Here is a 12393-nt window from a genome sequence, read left to right as displayed (position 1 = left end):
AAACCGTTTATTCTTCGTAAATCAACATCTACACCTCAGCTGGTGTTCATCAGGCCGGACACAGCTTGATGTCCGGAGATGGTAAAAAGGACCAGGTCACAGGTTTCCCGCCAACAGGGATCTACAAAAGTATCGACCTTTTCCATATTTTGGAACATCGCAAAAACATACGTGAATGTTTTTTCTTATTGGGGGTTTGTGTGATCGGCAAACATAACGTGCCACATAATTGTGAAGTGGAAGAAAAATTCATTAGGAAAAAAAAGTCTTCCACCCCCGATGTAACTAGATGAACACATTGTGGGATAATTGAAGGATGTAGTTACATTGCAGTAACTAGTATTTCAATCCCACTCTTGTACTTGTACTTTTCAACGAATTCTCAGAAACTTAGTGCTGGAAAATACTTCATATTAAGTGAAATGCTTTATGTAACAGGCTAAAACACACTAAACCTCTGCTGTGGCCCTTTCACTGTGCTGTGTGAACATTTAGCCCACATTTCATTTCTAATATTTACCAAAAACATGATGTTTACCATTTTTTTTTTGTTTGTTTGTTTTTTTATCAATTTTAGCTTTTGCAGCTCAGCCAAGAAGTTTGAACTTTTCTTTTTCCTGCTTTTTTGTTTCCAGGATGCATCGTCCACGGGAGGGGTGGGGGCTTACAGGCGCCTCTAGAGGCTGGTGTCGGTATAGCACCTCTGGGGTGTAGAGCTCCAAGTCATACCCGCTGGCAGGGAGGCACATCACCTCCACCACCACCTCCTCCTCCTCCTCCTCACCTCCCGTCTGAGAGGAGCGAGGAGGTCGAAGGAGGGAGGAGCGCATGGCAGCAATCAGAGAACAGAACAACAAAAACAACTAAATGCACACGCGAGACATGGATCGACAACAAATCATAAATACACACACAACGAGGACAGATCAACTCAATAATGACGTGGTCGGTTCAGACACGTGGACGGAGAGCGAGCTTCAAGACGAATCCAGACGGAGAGCGACTGAACCAACACTTCTCATTGTTTTGCCCGCAGTACGTCGAGAGAGGAGGCCGAGCAGCTCGCTCCAGCCGGTCCAGACCCGCTTTTAACTCACCGAGAACAAACGGCTCGCTTTGCTCCCTGTGAAAAGACGATCCTCCCCGCGCACACAGTCAGAGCTGGATAGGGCTCTCTTGCTGATAAATGGACTCGTACTATTAATAGGTTTGGCATTTTCATGTGGGGGAAACATGATGTGTGAGTGTTTATGGACACTGGGAGTGTGTGTTGGGAGTGGGGGGTGTGGCGAAGCTGGGCGGGGTTGGACTGAGCATCTCCGTGCATTCGGAGAGGAAAAAAAGACTTAAAAAACAGCCGTCATCACTGTTTAATGCATCTAATAACATCGCGGGAGGAACAGTATTTGGCCTGTCTGACAGCAGAAGGCTCAGTCCACTTATTCTATATTCATGGTGGTGGAATTGTTGAATAACGCAGTTCATGTATTTAGAGATGAAGTCATCGTTTGCGTTCATCACTCTAATGTTTGGTGAACGCCAATTCAAGGTGGTTCAAACACTCCTCGGACTCTCGGACCAATTCAGCGTGGAGTTTGGGTTCAGGAGGGCTTCATTCATTCAACCTGTGTGCTGGACGACTGAGAGTCTGAGTCTGACTGCCAGCTTCCAGGCTGGAAGGAAATCATTTAAAAAAAATTTTTGAAACTGATTGTTCAAAACAAACTGAATTTTTTTTGGAAATGCAGAATTGCAGCCTTTCTTTCCAATCCCCCCAGGTCCTGGCTAAGGCAAAAATCTAAATTTCATAAAATTGATTTCAATAAAATCCGAACAAATTTATTTTATTTTTTTTTTTAAGAAAAAAAAGGTAATATTATTCAATATGACCTTTTTGGACAAAGACGAGAAATCCTCTCCACCATGTTTCTGTTCTCTGGGCTATCGCCTGTCACATCAATCTGCACAACGTCAAGCATGTCGTTGTCGTCAATCCCACCGCCCACAATAACCAGGCTGGTTTTTCACTGCTGCAGCGTTCTTTTCTCAACTCAGTTCTCAGATTCCCACTGAACTGAAGAGCGCAGAAGCTTTTATTGAGGACAAAACAATGTCGAGGCGGACAAAGAAAGTGACGTCATTGTTCTTTCGGACGCAGTGCAGCTCGTCCACGTGTCTGAAGTCAACCCCAATCAAAATAGATCTCATCTAATCACAGACAAAATGGAACAGAAGCAGTAAAACACAAGTACACGCAGAAAGAAATGTACATTTACCGTTTATAACATTGGCAAGCGAGTTAACTCAAAGTTGAGCCAAAGTGCAGATCAGTGAGAGGATTGCTTTTGCCTTTCGCTAAGAATTTAACCCAAAATAAAGCAGACGTTGGAGGAAAACTGGATTTTTCCGGAGCTCTGACACCAACTCCACCAGTCGCCGCTTCGACGCCTCCTCAGATGACGCTTCAGCACCGCAAGCATAAATGTGCCGTACGATATCGTTTACTATTCAATCAGCACGACTTCTCGTGGGGATTTGTGGAAAATTAATCCTTTTCTTCATGATTATCACAATTCGATTGCCAATTAGATAGTAAGAACACCAAAGACGGCTAAAAGTGGCACTAAATAAGACCTAATATGAACACATTCAGGTGTCAAATTTGTATTTTCCTTCTCTATGAACACTTCTTGGTGTGATTCGGTGCAAACTGTTGGGAGCGGCACCATGTAAATCTGCTGCTAGACAGCGACTTAACCAGTTTCTGGTCGCGGTCAAGGTTTGAGGCGTGACGTGTGCCTCGGCCTGCAGGCATTGGTCACGTGTGAGCGCTCCCCATGCGTTTCTGTGCGCCGACTCCTGACCTGTTTGTCTGAGCGGTCTGCGATGCTGTACACCAGCGGCGGGATGGAGCCTTCCTTGGTTTTGCCCACGTCGCTGCGGAAATGCTCGCTTGCAGGGAGGCAGCTGGAAAACACACGCAAAACCCGAGAGCTCCAAAAGGCTGACTTTGCACAGGATGTTTAAACACATTTATGGTGCTTTGATTAAAATAGCTACTATGAAAATGCCTCACTTCTGAGAATTAAGCAGAATTAATCTAAAACAACCAATATAGCATTCTTTTTTTTTTAGCTTATGAAACTTCCATGCACTGTTTTAATGCAAATAAGGTTATTTATGTATCAAACTCTATTAATCTCCCTTGGGAGAAATGTCTTGCAGCCACAGCGCAACATGCAAACTCTACACGGGATTATTTCTATCAAAACATATCAGTACATACCATCTGTGACCACTAGATGTCCCTGTGTGACGGCAGAACGCTGCTATAGCGCCACTGAGAGATCGTAATGGAGGTTTGTGTGTTTTAAACAGTGGAGGTGTGAGGCGTGAGCGGCTCACCTGGCCGGGAGTTTGTAGATGAAGCTGCAGCCGTCTTCAGTCCAGATGATCACTTTGTCTGCAGCGATGAATTCTCCTCCGGTCCACGACTGATCGCTGTCGCTGGGCACCGAGCACAGCAGGGAGTAATCCCCGGCGTCAAACACCTGAGAAGAACACAGACCCACACACACACACTAACTTAGATAAACTCGCGATGATAACGGAGTATTGGGATGGTGATCTGACTCGCAACTACTCGATAGATAGTAGAGTCAACGTGTTTTCCTTCCTGCGCCAGCAGTTTTCACAGCAGCAGGTTCATTCTTGTTGTCCAAAGTTGAAATCATGACATGAAATGTGATCCCTCGTATTCTGAAAGAGTGCGGCAATAGAAGAGTGAAGCCCTCTATAGAATAGTATTAATAGAGACAGTCAGGTCATTTCAATTTACTCTCATAAAGATTTACTTGATTTCTCCTGTTAGTTGTTCTGCATCTATTTCAACTCCTCATTCTATGGCGATATCTGGTTTGAAAGTCAGAAGAGAAAAAGGCAGCTGAACCTTTTCCATTAACTTTGCCTGGGACTGGACAGGAGTGGTGAAGCTTTTTGACAGGGAGCTTATTCTACATGCGTGATTTAGGAAAGTGTGTTGAAGACAAATGATCGTTCTAAAGCAATTGAGCAAGATGTGTATTGATGTCCCGTGTATACCATTTATCATTGTGTTGATGTCGCATCACATCTGCAGCTCTTTCACATTGTGACGCCAGACCATTTCTTTAGCGTTTTTCTTTTGCACGTCTTTCAGGCGTCCAATTCGGACCTCCGGGATCTGGGGTGTGTGGAACGCCGGCGACTCACCCTCCAGTACTTGGAACAGACCACCAGCAGGCTGCTCTGAGTGAAGGTGCAGAAGGAGATGCTCTGGCAGCCCTGGCAGTAGATGGGTTTGGATTCCTCCTCGAACACCGGGTCAAGGTCCTGAGCGCGCGCGCACACACACACACACACACACACACACACACACGTCAGGCGTGAGCAGGACGCACCGCTGGTATTCATGTCTCTCTTTTCATGTTTTAGTTCCTTTCTGTCTGGAAAAAAACGCTTCCGTTTCACCATCTGATGCAATTGTTTTCAGCATCTGTGGCGGGTGTACCTGCATCTTGCTGACCTCGGCGGTTATGATCCAGACCTTCAGGATGCCCGTGACCGACACAGCCACCACCGTGTCCTCTGAGGACAGACAAAACCACTCCTGTTAACCGTGAGCAAGGCTGCACGTGGCCAGGCATCCAACCGGCACTTCAGGGGCAGCTGGCGGCAACAATGTGGCGTCACGTTAGCTACGTCATTCATCAAAACACAGCAGGGCTACGACTCTATATATTATGTAAGCGAAGCTGTGTTAAAAATGCTAGCATCTACATGTCGTTTTTGAACGCCAGAAGATCAATGAGTTGACATCCACTCACGAGTTTCCTCTCAAATGGGAAACATTTATAAAGCAGTTCCACATTCAGCCTCTAGGTGGAAGCACACCAGGATAACAAGCGTCCAATGAGTGAGTCAAGAAAGACTTGAATGATGCAGACGAACTCCATTAAAATTAACTTTTTTGAAACTGTTTTGGGTTTGTTTTTTTTTTAATCGACAACTATGAGTTATAACATCATATTATTTTCATTTTATTATAAAATAATTAGAGCCTGAACTGATTTCTTGTGTTAAACACTATGACTTTCAAAGTCTCACTCACTCACTGACTCACTCACTGACTCACTCACAGTGTGCAGGAATTTCCAGAACTATGAAAGACAGATTTGCTGAACTTGATGAAATTATAATCAACCCCTCTATTCCTGCCTTGTTACAACGTGGACACCTGCAGCTTATAATCAAATTGCACCATAATATATGTACTTTTTTTTTTTTTTTTTTTCCTTTTTAAATTTTGCGGGTGCAGCTTCTATCCAGGTGTGCTCAACAGTCCGGAAAATACTGTACCTTATTGGATTAGTTTAGTTTAAACAAGTTTTGAAAAGTGATTCCTCGCCCGACCATTACCATTATTTTGTGGGACTTCCAGTCCTACCCACAGCTTTTATCAGCGAAAACACACAGGAACCTGCACCGTACATTTGTACCATGTATTTATTGTCCATAATGTGCTGATTAATGTCCCGTCACCCCTTGGTGTTTCCCACCTTGTGTGCGGTGAGAGCGAATGATGCTCATGGAGCTGATCCAGTCGGGAGAAATCTTGGACACCAGCGAGTAGAGGACCTCCAGGCTGGTGGCGTCCACCACAAGGACTTCTGGGTAATGACCGTTGCAGAGGAGCCGTCCCTCCCTCTGAGTGCCGATGGTGAACTGATAGAACTGGGAGGAGATGGCGATTGTCATAAAGGACCTACAGAATAATGTTATAACAACATAATACCTGTCAAGATTGTCTTCCTTTTAAATGTAACCAAGCCAAATAATGAATAAATACGCTGATGATGCCATCCACTACATGGACAGTGTTTTTGATGAGCAAACTGCACAAAACCTGCAGAAGACTTTTCCCCTTTCTGGAGATGCAGTCTTAGAAGGAGGAGGTGTTTGTGTTTAAACAGATGTAGGAACGACAGGAGGCCGACGTCCCTGACCGGCTTCCACTCGGTCCTCACTGGTTGGTGTTGCAGCATTTCAGTCACGGCGTGCACCTTACCTGAATCCCAGTGTGAGCGCAGGCCAGCTTGGTGAACTCGATGCAGCGTCCATCGTTCACGTCCCACAGACACATCTCCCTGCGGACGTGGACAAACGGGTGTCAGACCAGACTGGAAGACAATCCTCTGTCGGTGTGCTGCAGATCACCAAGCTTTCTTTCTCAGAAAAGCTGCGAATAAGCAACCGCAATGGAAATATCGCTGTGTGTGTGTGTGTGTGTGTGTTACCCGCTCTCAGACGCGCTGACGATGTACTGCTTGTCGCTGCTGGCGCTGGCTTTGGACAAACAGGTGATGGAGGCCGTGTGACCGAACAGCATGGCCCGGGGACAGATCTGAACAGAGGCGGAGAGAAAAATCTACATTTTAAATTCTAAACTATTTTTTGAAGCTGATTATTTCTGTGTGGTTTTGGGGGGCTTCAGGTGTTGAATTTAAAAAAAAGTTTGAACCCTTTTTTGGGACTATTTGTCGAGCTGTTGTTTTGGGAATGTGTTCAGACGGGGTTTCATCTTATTTCTATTCCTAGTTTCAAACCACATTTCACTGTGTTTTGGAAGTTTTGAACGGATAAGTGGCTCTTGTTTGATTTCTGTTACCTCAGTTAATGGTCACCATGTGCCTCCTTTGAAAGTGACTTTCTATTGATTTCAAACCAACTTTAAGTTTCTTTCTTTATTAATTTACTTGAATGGGACAGTGCATATTGATGAACAGACATCCAGTGGTGTGAATACACCATTAGTCCCATGGGGTAAAACCATACCGCTAAACACAGACGCACATAGTTAAATTAATACGTGTAAAACATAGCACATAAAAGAACAAAAAAAACAACTAAAAAAACTAAAATCACATTAAAATACATATATGACATGACACACGGGGAAACACGCCACATTACCAAACAGACAGGACCGAATTAAATAAAAAAAAATTACTACATCTATCCCTAAAGTGCTGACGTGAGCTGCCTTAACCCTGAAAGGAATATTATGTGCAATACACCACGTACCAAGTGGGCGACATAGAACATATTTCTGATGTTTTTTTCTTTTATAATACCAGTAAATGTCAAAGATCTGTGATGTGGAACGTTATTGTACATGTACATGATTAAGGTACATTTGAAGGAAAACCATGACTGAGCCATGTTGTGATTTTTATACACTGTACAAAGTTGTCTGTTCTCTCAACAACTCAAGCACTTCTGGTGTTCTAAACCTTCTGACATATTCCAGAGGAGTCAGAACTTTGTCTGGAGGTGTGATATCAAGAAAATGTTTCATTTCCATGGACATTTCCTCATTTTTGTCCCGAGTAGTTTTGTTGACACAATTTGAGAGTATTGTTCCAATTTTTGTTATTGCGACACATACGTCACAGACATATTTTCATAAATTGTTTTATATTAATTAGCTCAACAAAATGTGGTCAGAATAGGTCAACTGTAATGCAGGACTTGTTATTGATGCATTAGACATGTTAAATGGGTGCAAACCGAACACTTTAGCCTCACCACCATTTTCAGGAAGTCACATCCTGCCACAGTCACATGACAACCACGTCAGAATGTTAAGTTAAGTTAATGTTGAGTTAAGTTACAAGCATAAAGCAGTATAAGGAAGATTTGAGAGCATTTAAGGGTTCTGATGTATATTCCAATATTGGAACCCCCCCCAATCGTGGATCCACTTCTAGTGTCACTGTTCTTATTTTTTAAATAATGAATTCATTAAGAGGTGGTCCACAGTTCAAATTAATCTGCCAAACGATTTCGGAGTGTTTCCCTGCCAGCCGGACGGACTGGGAGGCTGGGAGGAGATCAGTCCCGGTCGGCGGTACCTTGAGCTCCGCCGTCATGTCCCAGAGGCAGATCTGCCCGTCGTGGCAGCCGGTGATGATGGTGTTGAAGTCGTCCATCACCAGCAGGCTGCTGATGCAGTGGGTGGGAGCCGTGCGTCCCCAGAGCACTATGGGTAAAACCAAGTTGTTCCCGGACATGGTGGTGATCAGGCTGGTGGGAAAGAAGGACGGGGACGTCCCATTTGATTGAATTAGGAGCACATATAAAAGCAAGTCGGCCAATGGCGGAGTAGGAAATACTGTCAATATATTCATGCATGCACGATGGTGTGTGAACGGGTGAATCATGTAAAAGCACAGCTGAAAGGCGCTATATAAGTGAAATCAATTTACCATTTAAGACATGGCAGCAGTATTTGGTCAATTAAATTCCTTTTGTAAGTTTTTTCAAATCATTTCAAAATGTGTCCTTTAAAAATGTGTGCAAAATATAATAATCCATTGTTTGTCCATTTCTCAAATGGTCCATGCATAGTACCTGGTACCTCGCTTTTTGGCTATTTCTGACATATTTAATTTCTTTTGAGTCTTTAGTGCTTCTATAATCAATTCATTTTGAATTTTTAAGCTTCTTTTACAGTGACTTGGTAACAATTGGTCATGATTCCAATGACACAGTGGAGCTTTGCCTATATTCTATCTTTATCTTTAGTTATCCATAGAAACAAGCCATACTAGTTCCTGAGATTTGGTCAATTTAGTTCCCCTTATTTTGAGGAGCCAACAGTCTCTTCAATTTAATTCTTGCCTGTTTATTTAGCCCTGAAAATGTTGCCATGATTTTGTCCAGATGTTTAAAGGCTGATCGACGGAGCCGGTGGGTCGATATGAACAGCAAACAACAGTGGACTCCACCAATCCACTTGTCTGACTCCTCACGTGAGCAAGAGGAAATGTGAGCAGCAGCCTTCAACTCTGATCCGTGATTGTGGGTCCTTGTATATTATTTTCAACCATTCTATAAAATTCTGTTGAAACTCAAAAGCTGATAAGCGTCAGGTATAAAAAGCTTCATTTCTCACACAGTCGAAGGCCTTTTGTGCATCAAGGTTAAGCATCATCGAGGCCTCAGGTTGGTATTTTCACCTGGATATTTTATCCCATATTCTCCTAATGGTGTTTGTTCCCTGGCTCCTTGGAATACATCCAGTTTTCTACTTTAATTACTTATGTGCTTTTGCTAATATAACTGTAAGAATCTGTAAATGATGACCGTCCAAATCCTTCAGAGTCAAATCTTATAATTCCTCATGAAAGACTGATATGATGGCGTCTGACCAAATCTTGGAAGGGTCTTCAGATGATAAAATACTTGAGGCAGCACAGGTGTTATCGCCTCTTGAAAACGTTCATAGAATTCACCAGGAATCCCATCTGTTCTCGGAGATTTATTGTATTTAAAGGTATACAGGAGGATTTTCAGGAATTTTAGGAAAGAACTGCCCTCTCCACCGTTTGAAAAAAATGCGCATGCGCAACGCTGTACCTGCTCCTGAGACGGAACGCCTACTAAAACGCGTGCGAGAGACGTGCACGAGCCCAGTTCTCCTCGTGCACGCTCTGTTTACAAGTCACAAGTCGGCATTGCTCACATAAGCTCACTTTACAAGAAGATTTGCACCAGAGGGGGTGAAACTGTGTAAAAATGTCCGAGAATAATGCGTCGGGTCGGCCACTGGCATGATGAGAACCGTGTGGAGTGAGCTGCGCGCAGGGACGAGCACGTACGACGGGCTTACGTCATATATCACCAGAATGATTGACAATTGCGAGGACCAGTTATTTTGATGATCCACCCGGAAGAAGAAAATCCTCTACTATACCTTTAAGAGTTTTTATAGTGTACCGTATTTCCTGTAGAAGAATTGACCAAATCATTTCAGACGCGTCTCGTCTTGACCAGGTTGGTAGATTTGTATTAAAGCAAGGTTTACAGTTCATGGTGTCATGATCATTGTGATCAGACTCAGAGTCATACATCTTTAGAATAATCTGCAAAAGGTCTCTTATCAAACTTCCTATTATGTTGCATCTCCAGTTCTTTAATCCAATTCTCTTTATCTTTTTCGTCAAGCTTTCCTCAGTTTGTGATATTTCTGTTATATTCCCTCGATTCACTGCTTCCCCTCCCTCCCATAATGTTGTTAGAGTGCTTTCACAAGACAGAATAGATACATTCATTCGCCTATATTAAAAAAAAGGAGCTCATTCCCTATATCCTGTTAGTGTAATAGGTGCAGGATCACTTATAGTTGTGTTTTCTATTCGACAGTTCTGGGGATTCATTTATAAAACATTGCATAGGACCCTCACCTTTCACAACAGGTGCATTTACAGCTGAACACCCAACTATGAATCAGATATATCCATCATGTTTTAGACGGGATGAATGACTGCATCACCTCAGTTAGCAGAATTCAGCTGACTCTCTTCAGAAGGTGGATGCCGTTTAATAGGTGCAGCATCATTTTACAACATATACATTTCGCTGCGACTCTGCGGCTTCTTCTGCTTAATTCCAGCACCTGGGTCGAGCTGGTGACAGAGTCATTCTATTCAAGTGAAAACATGCAGGATACCGAGACCCTGGGGTCAGGGTTGGAGGTCACTGCTCTATTGGATAAGGTGGAACAGGATATGGAAGTTCAGCCGGCAAATCTAAAACAAATGCATGATAGATTGTTTCAATATGGACCAGAGTCTCTGAGGAACATGTACAGTACCTTCTTGAACCTCTGCCACCAAGAATTAAGCCTTCCCAGCCTCATAAAGTGGCTGTTTGCAGTACTGAACCATTGCTACCAAGAAAAGTCTCAGGGGCCTCAATGTGATCTCTCGCGCCTCACCAGGGGGTCTCAAACTCCCAGGTTGGGAACCGCTGGTCTGGCACCAGCTCTGCACTGCATCACGGCATGCTCATGATGCTGTTAGCACAAAGTCACAGCTCAAAAATTATTTCATTTTTCATTATGTGAGTGTTCAAACTGCAGCGCCACACCAGAGCAGAGTCAGCTGTGGACGTCACTGCTGTAAATACACCACAACAGACAGTCACGACTCAGATCTGCCAACAAGACACATTCAAACTGGGGACAAAAACGGCACATACACATCCCACCTTTACGCAGACGCGCAAATGATCCACCTTTATCATGTAGGATCAGTTCTGTGCAACATTTCACTGATGACTCAGTGTCAACCTTTACACACTGCAGCATTTCTCTTCACATGCAGGGACTCGTTGGCAGACAACAGTAGAGGAGAGCAACAGAGAAGAGAGATGGACTCTGCAGCTTCCTCACGTTAAACCAGAGCAGAGATGAAGTGTGCAGCCTCGTCACAGGCGCTAATGCTAATACTAAGCTATAACCGCAATGATGCCACTTCCGGAATTAGCACCGAGGGTAACAGAACCAAAACAAAATGTCATAAAACTGATCCTACGTACCGAAGACACCAATGCTACTGGAACATGTCCCTCTGGGAGGAAGGTGCGTCAATGAACGTTTCGCTCGATATTGAAACAAACCGGAGTCACTCCCTTTTCCGTGATATTTCACCTCCTCGTCCTCCAGAAGCAGCGGACTGTTCAGTCAGCTGATCCAGCGCTCTTCTTCTACTGGGGAATTTTCAGCAGGCTGCGCAGCCTCAAAATGAAACAACGCCGTTTTTACTGCGCACCGTGCAGCAGCGCCCTCTACAGCCCGCGGCGAGAAATACAAAAATAAAGACGAATAACGAAAAAATGGCTGGTTTGTTATTTTCAAATGCTCAGTTTGAAGGACTGACAAATATCCGTAAAAATACAAAATAGGCATATATTATGACATTATCTATCTGTAATTTCTTCCTTCCCTTTCCTTGTGCTATTATGCAGCAATTACTGTTATTATTGAATAAAATAGACTAGAATAGAACAATCCCTTATAGCATTTCGCCACACAGAAAAAACAATATTAATATGACATAATGTAAAGTTCAATTTCCCGCTACTAACAAGATGTCAAATCAAATAAGAATATAAAAATATGTTCAAGGCTTTACAGTGAGGAAAGTACAAAGTGTTTTTACACTATTCAAATAATCAGACCTCACTGCAGAACTTAAATTCGTATAACTGATTTTCTTTCATTTTGAAAGGATTTATTTAAAATATCCATACTTTCATATTTATAGACACCGGAAGTGACAGTGTGCGTTTCGCGTTGCTTCCAGCTTGACTTCCGGTTGACGGTTCGGTCAGCAGTCCACACGTGTTTTGAGCGCCAGAACACATTTCCGATGAATTAGCTCCACTTTCCCACATTGGCAGGCCGCTGCTGCTGATTCCGTGCGTACACACGAGTGTCGGAGCTGTGGTCGAGGCTGTGTCACGATGCTTAGAAGCGGAACTGGGTTTTTATTTAATATATATATATAC

General features: G+C 43.4%; 2 protein-coding genes across 2 annotated transcripts in view; one reads left to right on the top strand and one right to left on the bottom strand.

Annotated features, from left to right (window-relative positions):
* wdr7 (WD repeat domain 7) overlaps positions 1–11547 on the bottom strand; it is a 115011-nt gene extending 103464 nt beyond the window's left edge. Inside the window, 9 exon segments of the mRNA XM_080510095.1 lie at positions 2865–2967; positions 3406–3551; positions 4252–4371; positions 4550–4626; positions 5598–5772; positions 6107–6185; positions 6336–6442; positions 7953–8124; positions 11422–11547. Of these exon segments, the coding sequence (XP_080366221.1) occupies positions 2865–2967; positions 3406–3551; positions 4252–4371; positions 4550–4626; positions 5598–5772; positions 6107–6185; positions 6336–6442; positions 7953–8111 (966 nt within the window). The 5' untranslated portion in view covers positions 8112–8124; positions 11422–11547.
* Positions 11548–12241: 694 nt separating this feature from the next.
* The window catches only part of taf1c (TATA-box binding protein associated factor, RNA polymerase I subunit C), an 11358-nt gene continuing 11206 nt past the window's right edge, over positions 12242–12393 (top strand). The window contains exon 1 of the mRNA XM_080509702.1: positions 12242–12393. This exon is cut by the window's right edge and continues 225 nt beyond it. The gene's annotated coding sequence lies outside the window, so the exon portion shown is untranslated.

Source organism: Blennius ocellaris (assembly GCF_963422515.1).
Source record: "Blennius ocellaris genome assembly, chromosome: 15".
Lineage (NCBI taxonomy): Eukaryota > Metazoa > Chordata > Actinopteri > Blenniiformes > Blenniidae > Blennius > Blennius ocellaris.
This window is presented reverse-complemented; position numbering and strand designations above follow the sequence as displayed.